At 37.0% G+C, this 18,845-nt stretch overlaps 2 protein-coding genes across 2 annotated transcripts in view; one reads left to right on the top strand and one right to left on the bottom strand.

Moving 5' to 3' along the window:
• Window positions 1-4,075: 4,075 nt before the first annotated feature.
• LOC148847444 (replication protein A 14 kDa subunit A-like) lies at window positions 4,076-7,299 on the bottom strand. Its single transcript, XM_088949721.1, has 4 exons — window positions 7,211-7,299; window positions 7,015-7,073; window positions 4,635-4,896; window positions 4,076-4,432 (listed from the first exon to the last, which is right to left on the bottom strand). The coding sequence occupies exons 3-4, from the start codon at window positions 4,891-4,893 to the stop codon at window positions 4,368-4,370; spliced, it is 324 nt and encodes a 107-aa protein (XP_088805847.1). The 5' UTR covers window positions 4,894-4,896; window positions 7,015-7,073; window positions 7,211-7,299; the 3' UTR covers window positions 4,076-4,367.
• LOC148847445 (sec23/sec24 transport family protein) overlaps window positions 7,139-18,845 on the top strand; it is a 31,968-nt gene continuing 20,261 nt past the window's right edge. Inside the window, exons 1-9 of the mRNA XM_088949719.1 lie at window positions 7,139-7,895; window positions 7,993-8,058; window positions 9,156-9,209; window positions 9,299-9,471; window positions 10,174-10,360; window positions 10,493-10,638; window positions 10,724-10,878; window positions 11,905-11,986; window positions 12,097-12,212. Coding sequence (XP_088805845.1) covers window positions 7,568-7,895; window positions 7,993-8,058; window positions 9,156-9,209; window positions 9,299-9,471; window positions 10,174-10,360; window positions 10,493-10,638; window positions 10,724-10,878; window positions 11,905-11,986; window positions 12,097-12,212 — 1,307 coding nt within the window. The 5' untranslated portion in view covers window positions 7,139-7,567. The remainder of the gene's footprint in view (window positions 7,896-7,992; window positions 8,059-9,155; window positions 9,210-9,298; window positions 9,472-10,173; window positions 10,361-10,492; window positions 10,639-10,723; window positions 10,879-11,904; window positions 11,987-12,096; window positions 12,213-18,845) is intronic.

An 18,845-nucleotide genomic window follows, 5' to 3' on the forward strand; every position in this document is an offset into this window, starting at 1 on the left:
GGATGATTGCATTAGACTTCACCAATTCATTATCCTATTTGGTTAGTTTGATAAAGCACAAACGTTTTGTATTTCCTCTCGTCTTGGTTATGTAAAACTCACTTTTGGAGGAACACATCAATTTGATTTTTTTGCATATGAGAGTTAGCTTTAGCTTACGTGGTATGTGTAATAATAAAAAGCAATAAACAATTGTTGCATTGAAATGCATGTATAACCCATTTTTTCTTGATTTTCAAAGCATTATACCAATGCCCATACAACACCATTATACCAAATACATAGTAAAAATACATTGGCAATAAAAAAGTACAAAACAATAATAAATTAATGGAAGTTTTTTTAGCAAAGAATAGTTGAGAATTAATTAAAAGAAAAAGGTACATGAGAAGATGTACCTAATTTGTGAATGGACTTTTAGGGGATATTTTTTTTTTCGGATTTTGAGAGGGGGGAAAGTTGGTCAATAGGACTTTAATTCCCATTGATCAAGAATTCCATGTTCTTTTTTCAAATTTATGTGAGGACCAGGGAAAGTTTATTTTCCTGGGTACCACTTACCCGAGTAAGTGATACCCATCTCTTAGTTGGATAAATAACTTTTTCACCTAGGGGGAAAGTTGCCAACACTTGAATTGGACAAAAATTCCCCTTTTAACAATGGATTTTTATGACTAAAATGCTCATTGCCTTATTTACATGAGAAATAAAAGAACATGGGTAAATACACTTACCCGGTTAAAATGTTTCCCATGAAAAACTTATCCAGGTAACTGCATTTATCCGGGTAACTTACCGAAAAGAGAACATGGCCTTAAAGTTAGTTAGTTTGTGGATTTCTAATAGTTGTTTTTATTAAATATTATAATTGCTAGTTTTTCATTAAATCTCCAACAACCATTTCTAATGGTTGCATTGCTTGCTTGTTTCTCTACCATGTTGGCACCACATGGCGATTGGACTTTACCAAAGCATTATCCTCTTTGATTAGTCTGATATAGCATAAACATTTTGTATTGCCTCTCATTTTGTATCCTCCTCGATTTCCTCTTCCAATATGTCTTTCTGAAGTTCTTCATTGGTTTCATTATTGATAGCCACATTAACCCCTTCTAAGGCCAAATTTATATCAATTTGGGAAGAGGAGAGGAATAAGTCCCTAAAATGATTTTCAAAGATATTCTTTATGTGATATTGACCTCCATCTATTCACCATAATCATTTTTAAGCTTTAGGATTCTGTTTTTTGCTCTCCTAATTGTTGAGTTATGAAAGAACCTGTGTTTCTATCCCTATATTTAAGCCAATTTACCGTTGACTTTTGAGCCCACATAATTTCTTCTCTCTTTAGCCACTCATCCAAAAGAGCTTCTAAGCCCCTCACTTTTTGACTATTGTATTTGGATCCTTTTTTTTTCCTTGTTCTTCAGCTAGCTCCTGCTTTGCTCTAGCAATCTGCTCTTGAACCTTACCATAATCTTTTTTTATTCCAAGACTGAAGAGCCTTTTTTAATCTCTAACACTTCTTAGAGATCAAGATAATAAAAGGATTTGATTGGCAGTTGTTCCAGAATTCCTTAATTATTTCAATACATGCTCATGAGAAAACCACATTTCCTCAAATCTAAAGGGTTTCCTAATTTTGAAAACAATTGGGTTTGTATCAAGGCAAATTGGGAGATTGTCTGATCCACAGGTTGGCATTGCCATGGCATTTGCATCAGGGAAATATTCTTTCCATCTGAGATTACCAAGCCCCTATCCAGTTTAGCCTTTATATAATCCGTATGTTCCCTTCTATTGGTCTAAATATACTTAGGCCTGGAGCTTTGAATTTCCTCAAGACCCTAGCCTCGCATAAAACCCCTTTCTTGTCACTCTTCCCCCTTCCTTGTCATCCAGATTAAAGTCCATATTAAAATCACCAATGAAGCACCAAGCCCCCAGGTTCACCAATGAAGCACCAAGCTTAGTACACCACTATGTTTTTTCCATACCAGTATCTTCAATTCTCGCATGAATCGGATTTTTATCAACAGCTAGCACTTGTAAATTTAAATTGTTTCCCCAGAAGAGAGCTAAGCCACCTGCTATACCTACTGAATCAACACCCCAACAGTTCCACTCTCCTATTCTTTGAATTTCTTTCTGCAATTTACCCGACTACATTTTGTTTCACTGAAAAAAATTGCCTGCCTTTTTCATTTTCTGGGACTCTTTCGCTGAACGAACTGTCAAGGGGGACCAAAACCCTTGACAGTTCCAGCACATAATTTTCATTGCCACAGAGGGAGTTGTTATCATTCATGGGAGAGAACGGGAGATGCTTCCAATATACTGTGGGATGTGGCCGTGAGAAGCTCTGGGAGGAAGATATCTCAATTCACTTTAATGATGAGGCCCAGGTAATCTTAGAAGGCTCAGAAATAAAAAAATGTCGTAACCACGTGGCTGTGAGAAGCTCTGGTTCTCATTAATGTTCATATATCAGTTCGATACAGAATCGAGTCATCCAGTTTTAATGTCAACTGAAATGAAACTGATCAAAATTCGTCTCTTACAAAAAATTCGTTGCCTGTACTTTTGGTTGTAATTTTTTTTGGCTTAATTCCATTGATTGCCTCTTGTGGTTGGGAGAGAGAGAGAGAGCGCTAATAAATATGGCACACATTCTTAATCACTCTTCCTCTGTTCCAAGTTACAACTTACAGCCTGTGCCAATTATACGAATTAATCCTTATGAGTTCAGTGACCTGGAAGATCTTTTATTTTATTTTTATATCAGACCTTGGAGATCATACCCTGCAATTTCAACATGGGTTGCGAGTTCAGAAGATTACTCCTTATCAAACAATTTGCTCCTGACATATGACCAATGTACTTTGTAACTGAATCAGTTGTTTTTGACCCAAATCCAATATTACTTTAGTAAGGAGGATTTGTTCCCAGCAATAAAATATCCACATATAAACTCTATCTCGTGACCCATGTCTGATTTACTTAACCCTAAGAGACGGAGATGATAGAGCTTGATATAAGAAAACAAGGGGCTCTTTGTAACAACAGCTGAAATGGATGAAACAAAGCAATAAATCTTTCAGTTTGACAACTTCAGCTGTTATCAAAGGCCCCCCTATGAATGACAAAGAAACAATGCAAAGAAAGGAACCATTAAAGAAAACTCAAGATGGCACAAACTCTTCCCTCTTCCGTCCTATTCTCTCACTGAATCTCTGGATTTTCAAATAAAACAGTTCCTTTGAAAGCCACATGCCACTTCAATGCAAATTGAGAGGGTAATGAGAACCATCCACGTGACCAATGTTTATTTGGATTTTACTGGAGCCTTACTTGAATCATCTGGAAACAATAGTGCGTTTATCAAGTATGACATCAGATACGACAATTGCAAGTTGAAATGAGGAAGAGTTTTTTGGGTTTGCCTTGTAGTCAATGGCATTGAGGAGCTGCTTTCATGGTGCAGTCCATAAGGTTGTAGGGACTCCAAAAGTGGATAGGATGGAGGGAAGAGTTCCTGTTGAGTTAGGTTTCTTTCTGTCTTTTTGTTTGCATTCTTACTTTCCCCTTTTTATTTCAAATTCTCTACAATACTGGCCTGTTAGGGATAAGTGGATAAGTCCACACACCAATGCTTTATTGGAGGGAACAGAGGAGTCGTTCTCTAAGCATTCAGTGGCACCAATACCATTGACTGTTGATGAGAAAGGAATCAAAAGTTGCATTAAACCAAGTAGATTTTCAACTGTGTGCTGAAAAGCAAACCTTCATGTCAAGGATACCCAATAACTTGAATCAAGATATTTTCAAACAATTCTCAATTCTTCCCTCAATTTTCTTCATTTATAATGTTAAAAACATGTTTGTATTATTGCCTTAAGCAACAAAATTCTATCAATGATCTCAGCTTTTCTGACAAAATTTACTTTAGCATATATATATATATATATATATATATATATGCTAAAATAACTTATATATATATATATATATTTATTTATTTGTTATACACTTTCAGTGTCATTATTTAGCACCACACCAGTTGACCCATGAGAAATCTAGAAAAGATATCTGACTATTTCTGGAAAATACCAGACAGAACAAGTCTGAGATTAAACACATTAGATGAATACAAGAACTCTAGAATAGATTTTAAAGAAAATAGTCAAACAAGTAAAAGACATGTAGGGTGATGGTGATTGAAGTGACTGAAGTTTCCATCTCCAGAAAAAAAAAAACAGAAACGCAGAATCATTAACAATAGCTACTTTACCATGTATACTGCCATAAGGTGTCAAGGGGGAAAGGGGAGAAGCTGGCACATCCCATCTTTAAGTATACACATCTTCCTAGAGGAACAGGCTTTTATATTCCCCATTTGCAAGCTGGCATAGTTGATTATATGAGAAGGTGTCTGTAAAAGAAATACCAACCCAGGCCTATTAATGTCTGCAACCTAAGAAAGAAATTCAGGATAGCATATGCACATGCACAGGATGCTGAGTTTAACCAAGAAAACAGAAATAAGAACATGATTGAGAAGATAGCTGAATGCTTGAATAACTTAATTTGGCAGCAAAATAGTAATAGCCTAATAGGGAAGTACAGATTCATACCAAATGTGTTACCAAAATTAGTCCATCTTTCAGCACAAATGGATTGGTTACTGTCTGCAACTCCAATCACCTCAACAAAATTTGTCAGAGGAAAGGGTGGTGGGGAGCCTTTAATAACCAATTGATGTTCATCTGCAGATTTTGCTGTTGTGATTCCACCATTAGATTGCAAAACCTGAACAACTGTCCGAACCTTTCGTCCTACATACATGCGTAAAAGCTCCCCATTGACAAGAACTGCAGGATTTGATGTGTCCATGTCCTGCAAACCATGTTAGAGATTAATGAGAGAATTGTTCCAAACCTCTGAAAATTTCAATCATTAGATATGTAGCAACAGTTTACAATATCTATGCCTGTCAGTTGGCAATTTGCAGCCCAGTCAAATTCCACAAAGTGTGTGGCTAGCAGACCTACTCAGTATGCTTATCAGACAAGTCAAGAAAAAGAGAATTAACAGAATTCATAAGCTGGTTATCAAAAACAAAAAAGCTGCAATTTGGGCTACAGGGATCTTCTTTAAAAAGTTAAATGGCTTACAAGGATTATGTCAGTCAGATTTCAGTGGGTTAGCAGATTGGCAAATGCCTTGGCAGATTCTTTGGCTAAACAAGGGGCTTCTCAGGTTTCTTTGTATTGGGCTACCTTATAATTGTATTCTGATAAGACTTTGGTTCGACCTCATTCCTAAAGGGAGGTAACATCTCGTGCCTCCTCTTAGGGTGATTGTACACTTTATAAATCTTCTTAATAAAAACACCATTCATTCATAAAAAAAAAGGTTCAATTTATTAATTTCCATCAGAAGCAAGGTGCCAACCAGCGGGTTGGTAAGATCTCCTGTTGGTTGTAGCGGAGACTTGGGATTGAATCCCGCCTGCATCTGGGTTGGGGGGGTTATTGGTTGGGGGATGGGATACCCCCTGTTGTGTAGCCCATAAAAAAAAGGTTCCATCAGGACAGTAAAGATTTAAATCAATGGACAACATTTTACATCGTATTCCAATGGCAACCAAAGAAGGAGCTGGTGATAAGCCAGATAATGGAAGGTGCTGAAACTTAATTTTGATAAAAGTGCCATTATCCAGTGATCCTGGCTAACCAAAGTCTTGGGAAGGGTAGACCGGATATGGACCTAACCTCTGGCATTTTTTTTCTTTGCACAAAATGGCTGCTCTCAGACTCAAATCTACATTCTTACACTTGTTGGTCCAGATTTTACCATCACATTCACACCAAGCATTGACCCCTTGCAGTCTACCTCTTTTTGGAATCAAGTAAGTTTAACAAAACAAAAGTTTCCAAAATAACAAAGAGGCGGTTAATCAGGCCTTACTTTATATTTGAGCTTTGGTTGATAGGACTCAGCCTACCCAGCTTGGGTTAGAAGTCTACCAAGTATGAGTGCCACCACCCACACCCAGCAAGACACAAATCTTCTAATGAATAACCTAATCCACTGTCTACCCTGTTTTTCCTCTTTCAATTTAGGTTTGAGTAAGCAAATATAAACCCTATGAAGAATAACTAAGTTGAGTTTGGGCTGGACATTTTTATGCACAATTGAATTTGATCAGACACATTGCAGAATCACACCTAGTGTTTAAACAACTTCAAAAAAGGATGAAAACTACCATTAGAAAAATTTACAAACCATTTGGACGGTATTATCGGCTATAGTCATGTAAAATTTATTGCTTAATTCAGGTCAGTAAATGCATTGCTCTTGCTCCAACTCATGTAACTTATCCATCAGACCCTTAGTAATCGCCATGAAATTTGTACTTTTTTTATCAATAGGCCATGAATTTTACATTTCTCTAATCAAAAGGTTGAACTTGGACAATTTCTTTAATGCATCTATGCATATTCACTTTAATAATCCTCACCCAAAAGGTGTTACACTAGAGTCCCTATGAAACTAGCTATCAAAGCAGGTGACTTGTCACATAAAAGATAGGTGTATTTTCCATTTTGACAAGGAATATGATTCCACTTCCTACGGTTTTATATACAAGAAAAAGAATATGGAGGACACACAATAACCATGAATTCCATGTATCTTTAAGGACACAAAGATACTAAAAGATCAAATCCAGTACAGGACATAACCTCTAATTATCACAGTAGAAAAAAAAAAGAACTATACGAATCATGAAGGACAAAAAATTGTCAGTGAAACCCCACAAACAAATCTTTCATCTACAATTGTACCACTTGCTTCCACAAGCAAACTCCGAAGTTCAAAATCCTTGCAACAACTTCTAGTTATCAAAGTAGAAAAAAACTTCTTCAGGTTTGCCTTTATCAACGGGAGAGCATATCTCCCCTCAGAAACGCACGATAAAACAAAGCTTAAGGCCATTGATCGAATGTATACCTTAGATGATTGCTCCAACAACAGAAATGGAAATCAGCACCTTTTGTTCAAAAATATACCTGCAAAGATGAAATCTGTCAGAAAAAAAGTTATAAGAGGCAAATGGGGCAGCAAAACATGGATTGGATTCCAGGATTTTGACATTTTAGAGATGGAAGAGGATTAGAGGAACGACTCAGAAAATAGAAACCCTAACCTGGAAGACTCTTGACTGGTGAGAGGTTTCTGACGGAATGAGCTTCTTATGATGCATGAAAAGGGCGGGAAATCGACAAACCTTCATTTACCAACCGTAGCCCTAATTTTACAAGAATAAAGTCATTGTGGAAGGATATTTTTGTCATTTTGGACATGTTTTCTACGGTCCAAGTTTTTGCTAATTTACGCGGGGGAGTCACTGAATTAGCCTACGCCCACCTGCAAAATTTTGCCTTGCCTTCGTCGCCATTTTCGTTGTTTTTTTGACAAATAACAGTGACTTTTTTAATTAGAATTAAATCTTCCAATTTTTTGACTCTCGTCTCCCACATCTGGTCCGTAGAAGCTCTCAACAATGGCGGTCAGGGCAACTGTTTCTCGATTTCCGATGGACACGGATGCTCAAGAGGCCGGAGGTGTGCCATGGGGAGTAACAGTCACGCCGTTCGCGACAACGGACGAGAATGGAAACCCTCCCGCTTATGGCCCTAATGGTCACCTTCTCCCTCGTTGTGAGAATTGTTGGGCTTACTTCAATACCTACTGTGAATTGGAGCAGTGGGCATGGACTTGTGTTCTCTGTGGAACCCTAAATGGCCTTACTTCGGAGGCGATCTCTCGGTACACTCATCCGCAATCTTGTCCGGAGATGATGTCGTCTTTCATTGATCTCGAGATGCCGGGTAATTCGGTTTGAGGGGTTTAATGTCGCTTTGAAAGCTTTAGATTTTTTGTTGCTCTTTTTGTCATCTGAGATCTGTTTTCGTCCCGGTATTGTAGTTGAGGGATCCGAAGGAGAAACAATGCAGGCTCGTCCGGTCTATGTTGCAGCAGTGGATTTGTCCTGTAAGATATGATTGGAAGTTTTTTGAATTTCATCTTCTTCTTGGTTGAATTTTATGCTAAATGGATTGATTTTCGAACCATCTTTCTTTCTTTAATGAAAATTTCAAGAATTTGTTTGACGTTGATTAATTGAAACCTTCCGCTGATTTCCATTGGTCAAAAAGGAATTGTCATTGAATTTAGGCTACAGTTTGTATTATGAAGGTGGTTATGCGGTCCGCAAGTCTCTTTGAATACAAGCATTAAAATGTTACTCTTTTTTGTTTCAGAATGGACTTCATATTTGACGTTATTGTAGTTGATGAGTTCTATTGTCCTCAAACCTCAAAGTAGAATTTAGTTTGAAAAAAAAGGAGCTAAATGCTGCAGCAGTGTTCAAGCCGGGTAGAAAGATCAAGTAACTTTTCATGGAATCATTTATAAAATAGGCATAGAGGGTCATCCAGCTAGAGTGAGACTTGAACCAACTCTAAGGAGCTCAGTAAGGCTCAATTTCAGTCATCCAAAATAAAAATTCCTTTCACCAACCAAATTGATGTCTTAAGTCTTAGGTATAATCTCACAGTCACCAAATTGGTAACTCAGCCATCAAACAACCAATTTTCTACATAAAATAAATAAATGAATCACATAAATTTATGAGCAACTGCATATACTTAATTGGTAAGTCCTCTTATTCTCCTTATTCCAATTTAACAAACGAAAGAAATCAAAGTAGCAATTAGATCATTAGGATGTTACTTTTCAGAGTGGCTACTAGCATACTATTCATTTGCATTCTCCACTCAGTTGACATGCTATCTTTCTAATTAGTAAATCTAACTCACATCCCTCTCAAACTTTTACCCTTAATCATTCCTTAAATGTTATATTGAATATTCTTAACACTAGACCTGTTGAATGAATTTATTCTTCATAGCAGATATGACACTTTTAGTTGTATATTTTTATAACTTCATTCCATCTTATTTATTTATGGTTATATATTAGAAAGGATTCTATTGAGTTTTGAAGTATTAAATTTATATTGTTCTTTGGTAGCATATACTTGGTATTATTGAAAACTTGTTGGCTGATTTTTCCGATTTCTTTGGCAGCTTCTGAAGAGTTTCTGGAACTTACTAAAAGTGCTCTCCTAGCAGCACTGGAAGGTTAGTGCTTGGTAGGATGAGGATGATTAAATAGTTCTACTCAATTATCCATGTCTTACGAAGGTTGAATTCTTTATTTCTTTTGGCAGCTCTTGGGCCAGGATCACTGTTTGGACTTGCTACATTCAGCCATAAAATAGGATTGTATGATGTGCAAGGGCCTATACCAGTTGTAAAGAACATTTTCATTCCCCCAGATTCAGATGGAACATTACCAATGGAGCTGGAAGATGTCATGCCCTTGTTATCCTTTCTGGCTCCTGTATGTTTTCTCCTAGTTGTTACTATTTCTACAGTCTGGTAGTTTCTTGGAACAGAAGCTCCCAATTTATCTACCTAAACAGTATTCTAGAAAGCATGCCAGGCCTTCCTTAAGATTCCTTGGACTAGGGCTCTAATTGGCCGGATTCGGATCAGATTCAACCACATCCAAATCCAGTTTGATTATTTAAAATGTAAATCCGAGTTCAAACTGGAATCTGATTGGATCTAAGGGTCTCAGATTGGATTCAGATTCTGTCAGATTTCAGATCCGATTCAGATTTAATCCGAGTCCACTTCATTGTTTTAAAATAAAGAACGAATTAAAATTATTTTCTATACTATATTATTTCAAGTTAGTGTTTTCATCATAATACTATCTTTTCTTTTTGTCTTCAATAAGCACCAAAGTGCTAACTTAAAATTTATATTATGACAAAATTTATTGACTCATTTAATATTTTTAAGCATTTGGAGGCTTTATTTCATATTAAGGTTTTCTCTAATAGATATTAGGAGATTGAGGAATACCATTATTATTATTTGTAGGAGTCATCATATTATTATTAGTTTCTTTTGTACTGCTTGGAAACAAAATTTATGATTCTATTTAATGATAAAAGAATAGTTGCTTTGTTTCTATTCTGGATTTTTTACTGAGGAAATTATATTAAATTCCTGAGCTTTAATAATTCTGGAACAGGTGGAAACTTGTAAGGACCGTATAGCTGCTGCCCTAGAAACACTAAAACCAACAACTTCCTGGGAAAGAACAACTGCTGCAGGACAAGGATTAGATGGCGTTTTGTTGGGTGGGAGAGGTTTTGGGGTAGCTATGGAAGCCCTGTTCAATTACCTTGGATCAGAATATGGAAATACATTTGCCTTAGGTGTGATAAATTCTATGCATATCATATTATATCTTTGTTTTGGGCTTGCATAAGTAAAGCCTGTTTATTGATACATTTGTGTTTTATTCTTATCTTCTATCAATGAAGAACATAATATATGAATGCATGCAGCTAGGGTCTTTGCCTTCTTGTCCGGTCCTCCTGATTATGGAGCTGGACAGTTGGACACTAGAAGATATGGCGAGCAGTATGCTAGCAAAGGAGAGGACGCAGACCGTGCTTTACTTCCTGAGCAGACTCCTTTCTACAAAGATCTGGTATATTAGTTGTAGGGAAAAGTTATATTGTGCTGAACTTTGTCTGTTTGGGTATATGACATTCACTCTAGCAACAATTTTGCAGGCTGCTGTGGCTGTTCAATCAGGTGTTTGTGTGGATATATTTGCTGTGACAAATGAATATACAGACTTGGCATCTCTGAAGTTTCTTAGCATTGAAAGTGGTGGGTCATTATTTCTATATTCAAATACAGATGACTCAACACTTCCTCAGGACATGTAAGTTTCAGTAATGTTTTCCCTTCATTCCTCTGGGATTTCTTTTTCTTCCTTGCTAGCTGTATTAAAACTAGGGTGTATTTGGATTTGATGGCCACAGAACTATAGATGACAAATCTGTCAATCCCTGAATTATGCTCTTTGGACCCACTTTTCAGCATTATGGAGTTCAGGGAAACTAGGATTTTTAGTTTTTAAATTGTGTTTAAGATAATTCAAAATGATATTTGGGGGTAGTCATTTTCATGTCTGTGAAATTGAGGAAGGGGAGTAAAATCCAATTCTGCTTCTCTAATCACAATAGCCTTTTCAGTTCTCGGAAAGAGCGATAGATCTATAAGTTATTCATTTGAGTGCAAAACAGATTATGATTAAGTTAACAATTTTCATTTGTAAAACTTATATCTTCTTTATGTTCATTTTTGAAGCATAGTTGCCTCGGTCTGGATTCTGTTCTTATTTGTAATCTACAATTATTTAATGACCAGGTTCCTAGGGGTAGGCTTCTATTTTGACTCTCTATAAATTATTGTTTTAGATCTCTTGTGCATGGATTTCTCCCAGTACAATGTTTTATGTGTGGAGATGAGCAAGTATTATTGTCTACCATGTTTTTCATGGTTTAGATGCATAACTGGATATTTTGCATTGTTTATCCAAAAAAAAAACAAAGAAAACACTAGCTGTTTTGCATTTTTTAAAGGATTTGGTTGGTTTGGTGCTCAAGGAAACGTTTTATTACTTTCTTATTTTTAGGTTTTCAGTTTGTTTCTCTTTCCCTAAGAGAACCTTTCTCTAATACATCTACTTTGATTTGTATTTCTGACTTTCATTTTCTGTTGTTTCATTTATTGCAAACTGACTTGCAAATTCATTCAAATTTAACTAATTTACCAATCAGAATGTTAGCTATTACTATGGTTTTAGGTGGTTCTTCAGTTTATTTTTATTGTGTTGTTGCAAACATGAAAAGAAATTGTATCTTTATCCAATCAGTGTTTGATTGTGAGATGATTCCTATTTCAGGTATCGGATGTTGAGTCGTCCGTATGCATTTGGTTGCATTCTTCGCTTGAGGACTTCTTCTGAATTTAAACTTGGTCGATCTGTATGTGAAGTTACATGATGTTTGAACTTCAATTTCTCTACTTTAATGTGTAAATTATTTTTGCAAGATTAATGATTCATTGTTTTAGCTGCATTTTTTTTCCTGTGCAGTATGGCCATTTCTTCCCTGATCCACAGTATGAAAACGTTCAACACATTATCTGTTGTGATTCTTATGCTACATATGCTTATGACTTCAGCTTTGCCAATAATTCTCAATTTTCAAGGTATTACTCTGTTCTTGTAGAGAAATGCATAGACATAAACTGCTATGCCTGTTCTTTCTCTCTCTCTAGTATGATAGCAAAAGTTTACAAGGAAGTTGAAAGAAAAAACCAAAATCCCTGCACTAGGGAGTGCAAAAATGTGGTACAAATCATCCCTTAATGCTCAATTCGCAAGGGAAGCCACCAAGCCATGATTGATCAAAAAATAAAAAAAGCCACCAAGTCATGGGCAAGAATCATGCCAATTGATGTTACTCAGTGATATGAAGGTGATGCCAAGTTTTTTTTGTTAGATTAACTTGTAGCAATTTCTGAATCCCCTTGAAGAGGTTTAGGTGAGATGACTATAGGCTTTCAGGAGGAACAATGGTCTTAGCCTGCCTAAATGCACCCTTATCAATGCGCTCTGAGATGCCACTAAGACATTCTACAGCGGTGTAAACACCTCCAGGCTCCAGTTCTAAGAATCTCCAGCTTCCTGATGGAACATAATTGAGTTTGAACATCCCCACCATTGCGGGGAGGGATGTGTTGCACCCAGTTTACATACATATTGGAGGAGAGGGACCAATACAATCTCAAGAGTTGAAAACCATAGTAGAACATTGCCAATCCTAATTGATGCCTTGATGATGTGTCCTTTGGTCAAATTTCCTAAAAATGGATATTGTCATAAGGGTCAGTGCTGAGATTCTGAGCCTTCTCTTTGAGTTGTACTAGTAACCAAAAAAATAAAAAAAAATCTATTGACCATAGTTGTCAAGCCGATGCCTAGGCGTGCACCCTTGGAGGCCTGCCTCACCAGTCGCCAAGCAGTTTTGTATACGGTCATATAAAATACTTTTATATTGTTATTTTTTTTTTTTAGATTATAATTATAAAATAGACATTATTAAAAAAATGTTCATTTTTTGTGTTTATAAACTAATTTCTTTTTATTATTTTCTTATTTGTTAGGGTTTAATCAACACAAACATTGCTAACTGCTGTATTGAACCCTCAAAGACTTCAAAATCTAAACCAATAAGTAAGGGAGGAACTTAAAATTTTGTCTAATCAACACATTTCTTCTTCCACATTTTCTTCTTCTTCCTTTTCTTTTCTTCTTTTCCTATAACAAAAATAGAGGTTCAGCCCCTATATTTTTTTAATATTCTTTTCTTTCTTCTCTTGCTTCTCATAAATATGTTGTTTTTCTAGGCTTAAGCATGAAGCTTAAATTTTTCTTATGAAAATTATGGATAGTTATTAAGGAAAGATGGTTATGGAACCTAGGGAACTATCCTAGGATATGTGGTTTTTACTTAAAAAATCTGTTGCCTAGGTGACAAAGTGCCCCCCTGTCGCCTAGCCTCGCCTTGGTGCCTTGAAAACTATGCTATCAACTCCTTCCCAAATACCGGATAAGACTTCCAAACATCTTATTCCAAAGACTCTCTCTTCAGTCCTTGGGCCCTGGGATATACTCTTATTGAGCTCCAAAGTATTGATTAGAAACAGCCAAAGAAATGCCAAAGTTCAAAGTGATTTCGGTGTAAGAAGTCATTTCTTAGTAGACCAATAAGTGTTGGCATTTCTCTGATTCTCTCATGACTTTTGTACATCATGCTAGTGTAAGTGGAGAAGATTTTGGAGTTCCTTATTCCTTTTCAGAACTGATCACAAACTGTTAATTTTCTTTTCCTTTTTAATCTTATTTTATTGAACAGTAAATACAAGATGATTACTGCACGATTAACTTACAAAAATCATTAAATGAACTATATGATGTTATGATAGATTGCTTACAGTCCTAAAAGCCCAAGGTATGCTATCTTTTCATTTTTTTGACCAGCAACACAAAAATTGATTTATTAGATTAAAAAATAGAGATACAACAAAGAGTTATGAGTATTTATAAAAAAAAACAAAGATTTGTGGGCACAAAACAAAGCCCAAACAGAAACTATTCACTATTTACAGAACTGCCCAGAACATAGATTGTTTTTGAGTTTCTTGCTTTGCTAGATCATCAGCCAAACTGTTTGCAGATCTCCTTATCCACCTTATTTGGATCATCATGTCTTTAGAAATCTGCCTGAATCTCTTGAATTCATTCCTTAACTTCCATATGATTCCTTCCCCCCTTTTCAGCCAACCCACAACTACTTTTGAATCACCTTCAATAGTCAGCTTAGTAATCCCCATTTCTTTAGCTTTCTCTACTCCATAGGCGGTTGCCAATAATTCTGATCTTACCACATCTCCATGCTGAATAGGACCTGAGTACAAAGCTAAAATGTTTCCATTTTCTTCCCTAATTACTCCATCAATACCCAATGGTCCAGGATTTCCCATACCGTCAAAGTTTAATTTCTTCCACCCAACACATGGAGGAGCAGTGATTTAAAAGGCGTCCTCGATGGGTGTGGTACAAAGGTGACTCATAGAATCAAGAATGAAATATGTTTTACATCACATTAGCTACTTGAAGTAATGCAATTGAGGAAAAAAAAGAGATTGTGGATTTTACATGATTGAAAATGCTTTATATGTTTGCTTTTATTTTTAAATTTTCATTTAAATACGCTTTACATGTTATGCTTATGTATTTTAATTTTAGATAATAGGTTTTTTAAAACATTTATTTTAAAACTTAAGTTCATATTTTTTATTAACATTATGTTTAATATTTTTTGAATTTTTTTTGGCATTTTTGAATTTTCTGACTTTTTTTTTTTAGCTTTTTTTTTGTAATTTTGTGCCTTACTTCAAAAAGGTGCGTGCCTCGTCTTGTGCCTTACGCTTCAGGCGCAAATTGGGTTGCGCTTTTAAAACATTGTGGAGGAGTTGATGAGAGATTTCTTATGGGAGCCGGGACAAGAAAAAAAAGGATCACTTGGTTAATTGGGAAATTGTGTGCAGAAGTAAAGAAGAGGGGGGTTTGGGACTTGGGAGGGTAACTAGAAAAAATCAAGCTCTGTTAGGGAAATGGTTGTGGCGATGGCCATTGGAAAGAGAGAGATTGTGGCATGAGGTGGTGGGAAGCATTCATGGGAGGTCAGAGAATGGATGGGATGCTAGTGTATCAAGGCAAGCTAACCTAGCAGCACCTTGGAAGGCTATTCACAATACCCTTCCTCAATTCCTCAATTTTATCAGGTTTGAAGTTTGTTCTGGCAACTCTGTCCTTTTTTAGGATGACATTCGGGTAGGAGACACACCTTTAAAGGATTTGTTCCCTTTGCTATTTTCTGTTTCTTTGTACAAAAAAGAGGTGGTCTCAAAATTTGTCTCACCTTTTGGAACACCCTTAGATCTTACTTGGGATTTTGGGTTTCGTAGAAGACTTAGGGATGATGAAATTGATTCTCTTTTTGTTTTGCTTGGTTGTCTTAATCAGGTTTGTTTGGATCCCTCCAAGCCCGATAAGAGGGTTTGGACTCCTAGATCCAATGGAACCTTCACTTGTGCTTCTTTCTTCAAGTCCATCTCTCAACCTTCTATTCACTAACCTTTTCCGTCAAAAGAAATTTGGTGCAGGTCAGTTCCCCCAAAAATTATGGCGTTTTGTTGGGAAGTATTCCATGGGAAAGTAGACACTCTAGATAACCTACAAAAGAGAAGACATTTCCTTTGTATTTCTCCTAATTGGTGTATCCTCTGTAGAGCTCATGGTGAGGATTGTTACCACCTATTAATATCTTGTCCCTTTTCTACAGACCTTTGGGCTTGGCTACTTTCGTTGTTTGGGGGTAGTTGGAGTCTACCAGCAAAAGTTCACATGCTCTTCAACCATTCTACCTTTTATTGATCTACAACGATAGGGAGAATTATGTGGAGATGTGCTCGTGCTGCCTTGATTTGGACTCTTTGGGAAGAAAGGAACATTAGAATTTTTCAAGAAAAGGAAAGGAACAGTTAGGATTTGAAAGACTGTGTGTTAAATAGGGCAATACCTTGGCTGAAGACCTTGGAAATCTTTCATCAATTCTCCTTTAATGACCTTTGGAGAAATTGGTCAGCAGTAGCGAGGTGTTCATCTCTAAAGGACAAATCAATTATAAGCTGGTCTCCTCCATCCGAAGGCTCACTAAAGTTGAACTTTGATGGAAGTAGCATGGGTAATCCAGGATTATCCGGAATGGGGGGTTCTTTGAGAAATGAGAAGGGAGAGATTTTGTTGCTCTACTCAGGTCCCTTGGGAATTGGGGACTCCATCAGGGCAGAACTTTTAGTTGTTGTACAAGGGGTGCAATTTGCAAACCAGCTGGGGGTACAACACCTAATAACCAAGGGGGATTCCAAAGTGGTGGTGGGTTGGTTGAAAAATCCTGAAGAGGCTATGTGGCATTACAAGAATAAAATGACGAAATTTAGTTGGTTGACAAGGAATATGTTGGTCATTGTACAGTGGGTGGGGAGATCAGCAAAACTTTGTCAGATGTGTTAGCTAAGCAAGGGGTAAATAGGGAAGAATTATTTTGGGCTCAGTTGTGATTCTTGCTTTTCTTTCCTAGTTTACTTGTAAGGTTCAAGGAGGGGCTGCAGCTCGCGCCTCTCGCTGGGATGTTGTATGAACTCACTCTAAATTTGCTTCTGAATTAATAAATTTATTATCATTCATCAAAAAAAAAACACTGTGGAGGAGACTAAGCCTCATAAACTATTCGTTCTAGACGAAAAACCTGCAATTATTCCCCACGATCTGAAGAAGTCTTCAACCTTAAAGTCAGCAAAGAGCTTTAATGTACTCACCCAATGCACTACTCTTAGAGTAATCACCTCAATCACAACTTCTTTACTTTCCTTGTCTTCAAAGATTCTTAGGTTCCTTTCCTCCCAAATTGTCCAGATCACTGCTGCTCTAGTGCATCTCCACATAATCCTGCCTCTTCTTTTAGGGCAGCTGAAAAGTGAGAGCTAAATACACCTTCCAGACAATGAGGGGGAATTGCATCCAAAAAGAGATGAAAACCACTCCCAAATAGACATAGCAAAAGGACAGGAGATCAAAAGATGAAAGGCAATCTCACCATACAACTTACATAAAGAGCACCAACTTGGGGACAAGCACCAATTTGGTCTTTTCTTCTGAAGCAAATCACAGGTGTTAATGGAGCCATGAAACACTTCCCACATTCTAGAATTCAAAAAGGACTTACAGGTGTTAAGGAGAGGGGAAGGTTGAGATAAGAGAATTCAAAAAGGACTTACAGGAAAAAGAACCGACTGTTTAAGGGCCCACACTCTAGAATCTGAATCACCCTCCCCTGAAAATACTGAACTCAACAGAAGAAGCAAAGCTGAGACATTGGCAATTTCAGATTCTCTCAGATTTCTAGTGAAGCCAAGGTTCCAACTCAGGTTTGAAAGAGATGAGGAAGAACTGATAAAATCACAAATAGGTTTACCTTCGAAACTAGAGTGCTCAAAGAGAGAAGGAAAAACCTCTGAAAGGGGGGCTTTCCCTACCTAAATATCCTCCCAAAATCTAATTCTCTGACCCAAAGCCAAATCATACCTTATGTGATTGAGGAACACAGGAAGATTGTCATGGATAGCCTTTCAAGGAGCAGCCAGAGTAGCTCTATGTAAGTAGCCCGCATCCCAACCATTGTTTGACAACCCATGGATATTTGAAATAACTCTAGTCCATAGCCTCTCATTTTCTTTAGGAAATCTCCAAAGCCATTTACTCAACAAGGTCGAATTCTTCAACTTAACATTTCCAATGCCCAGACCCCCTTCAACCTTCAATTGCATCACCTTATCCCATCTAACCAAATTATCTTTCTTCCCTTCAACCTTCAATTTTTCATTTACTTTTATTTTATGGATGTCTTTTCCAGACCTGCAAACAATGCTTTGCTGAGTGTCAAGGCTTTGTTGATCAAAATAATTTTTTTCATGATAATTGCTTTTACTGATTGCTCATTGGTGAAGCAGTAAAAATTCTTGGTGTATTATAGGCACAAAAACAAATTTCCTAAATCCTTACAAGGGTCCATGCGAATTTCTTGGTGTATTATAGTTAAAATTGGGATAACAGCCCTGCTTTTAGAGATTACCAACACCATCTGGTCCTGAGAGATAAAAGGACACTAGAACAAACTTACAACCAACGACACCAAACTAAAGACAACCAGCAAGACAAAGACCCACAAGCACCATTTCTGAGCCCCACCACCCTCCTCTACGAGCTCTAAAACCCCGCAAGAACCAGTCAACCAACTCCTAATGGACCGAATCCTCCCCTTTGAATACTTCCTCTTGTTCATCAATATCCTGATCCCACATCTCTCCTCCCTCCCTAATTACCTCTCTCTTCAAGCTTTCTTCCCTTCTCTCAAATTCCTAAAAGGCCTTCCTGGAAAACTCCTCCCTCCCCAAAAGAACAAGCTAAGGCTTTTGCCTATCTCAACTTTTTCTTCCAGCAATTTTCTCAATTGGAAGCTTTCCAGACCTCTCCACTTAAGCATCTTCCCTACCATTTGGAATTCTCACTTCAGAGCTGGAGTTGATTCCATTGATTTTTCCAGCTGAAGGTTACCCATCCGTGATTCTGAACTATTATTAACCTGAACGTTCACACCTCTAGTAACTCTGAATGTGGTCATTGTTGTCTCCCCCCTCTCCTCTTGTAAACCTTTT

Source organism: Nelumbo lutea, chromosome 6, assembly GCF_056320005.1.
Source record: "Nelumbo lutea isolate HS-2025 chromosome 6, American lotus-T2T, whole genome shotgun sequence".
NCBI lineage: Eukaryota > Viridiplantae > Streptophyta > Magnoliopsida > Proteales > Nelumbonaceae > Nelumbo > Nelumbo lutea.

Excerpts from the sequence above, each read along its gene's own strand:
- LOC148847444 (XM_088949721.1), bottom strand. The coding sequence starts at position 4,893 with ATGGACACATCAAATCCTGCAGTTCTTGTCAATGGGGAGCTTTTACGC. Across the intron at positions 4,433-4,634 it reads TAATTTTGGTAACACATTTG|ACACCTTCTCATATAATCAA; the intron begins GTATGAATCTGT and ends TTTCTTTTACAG.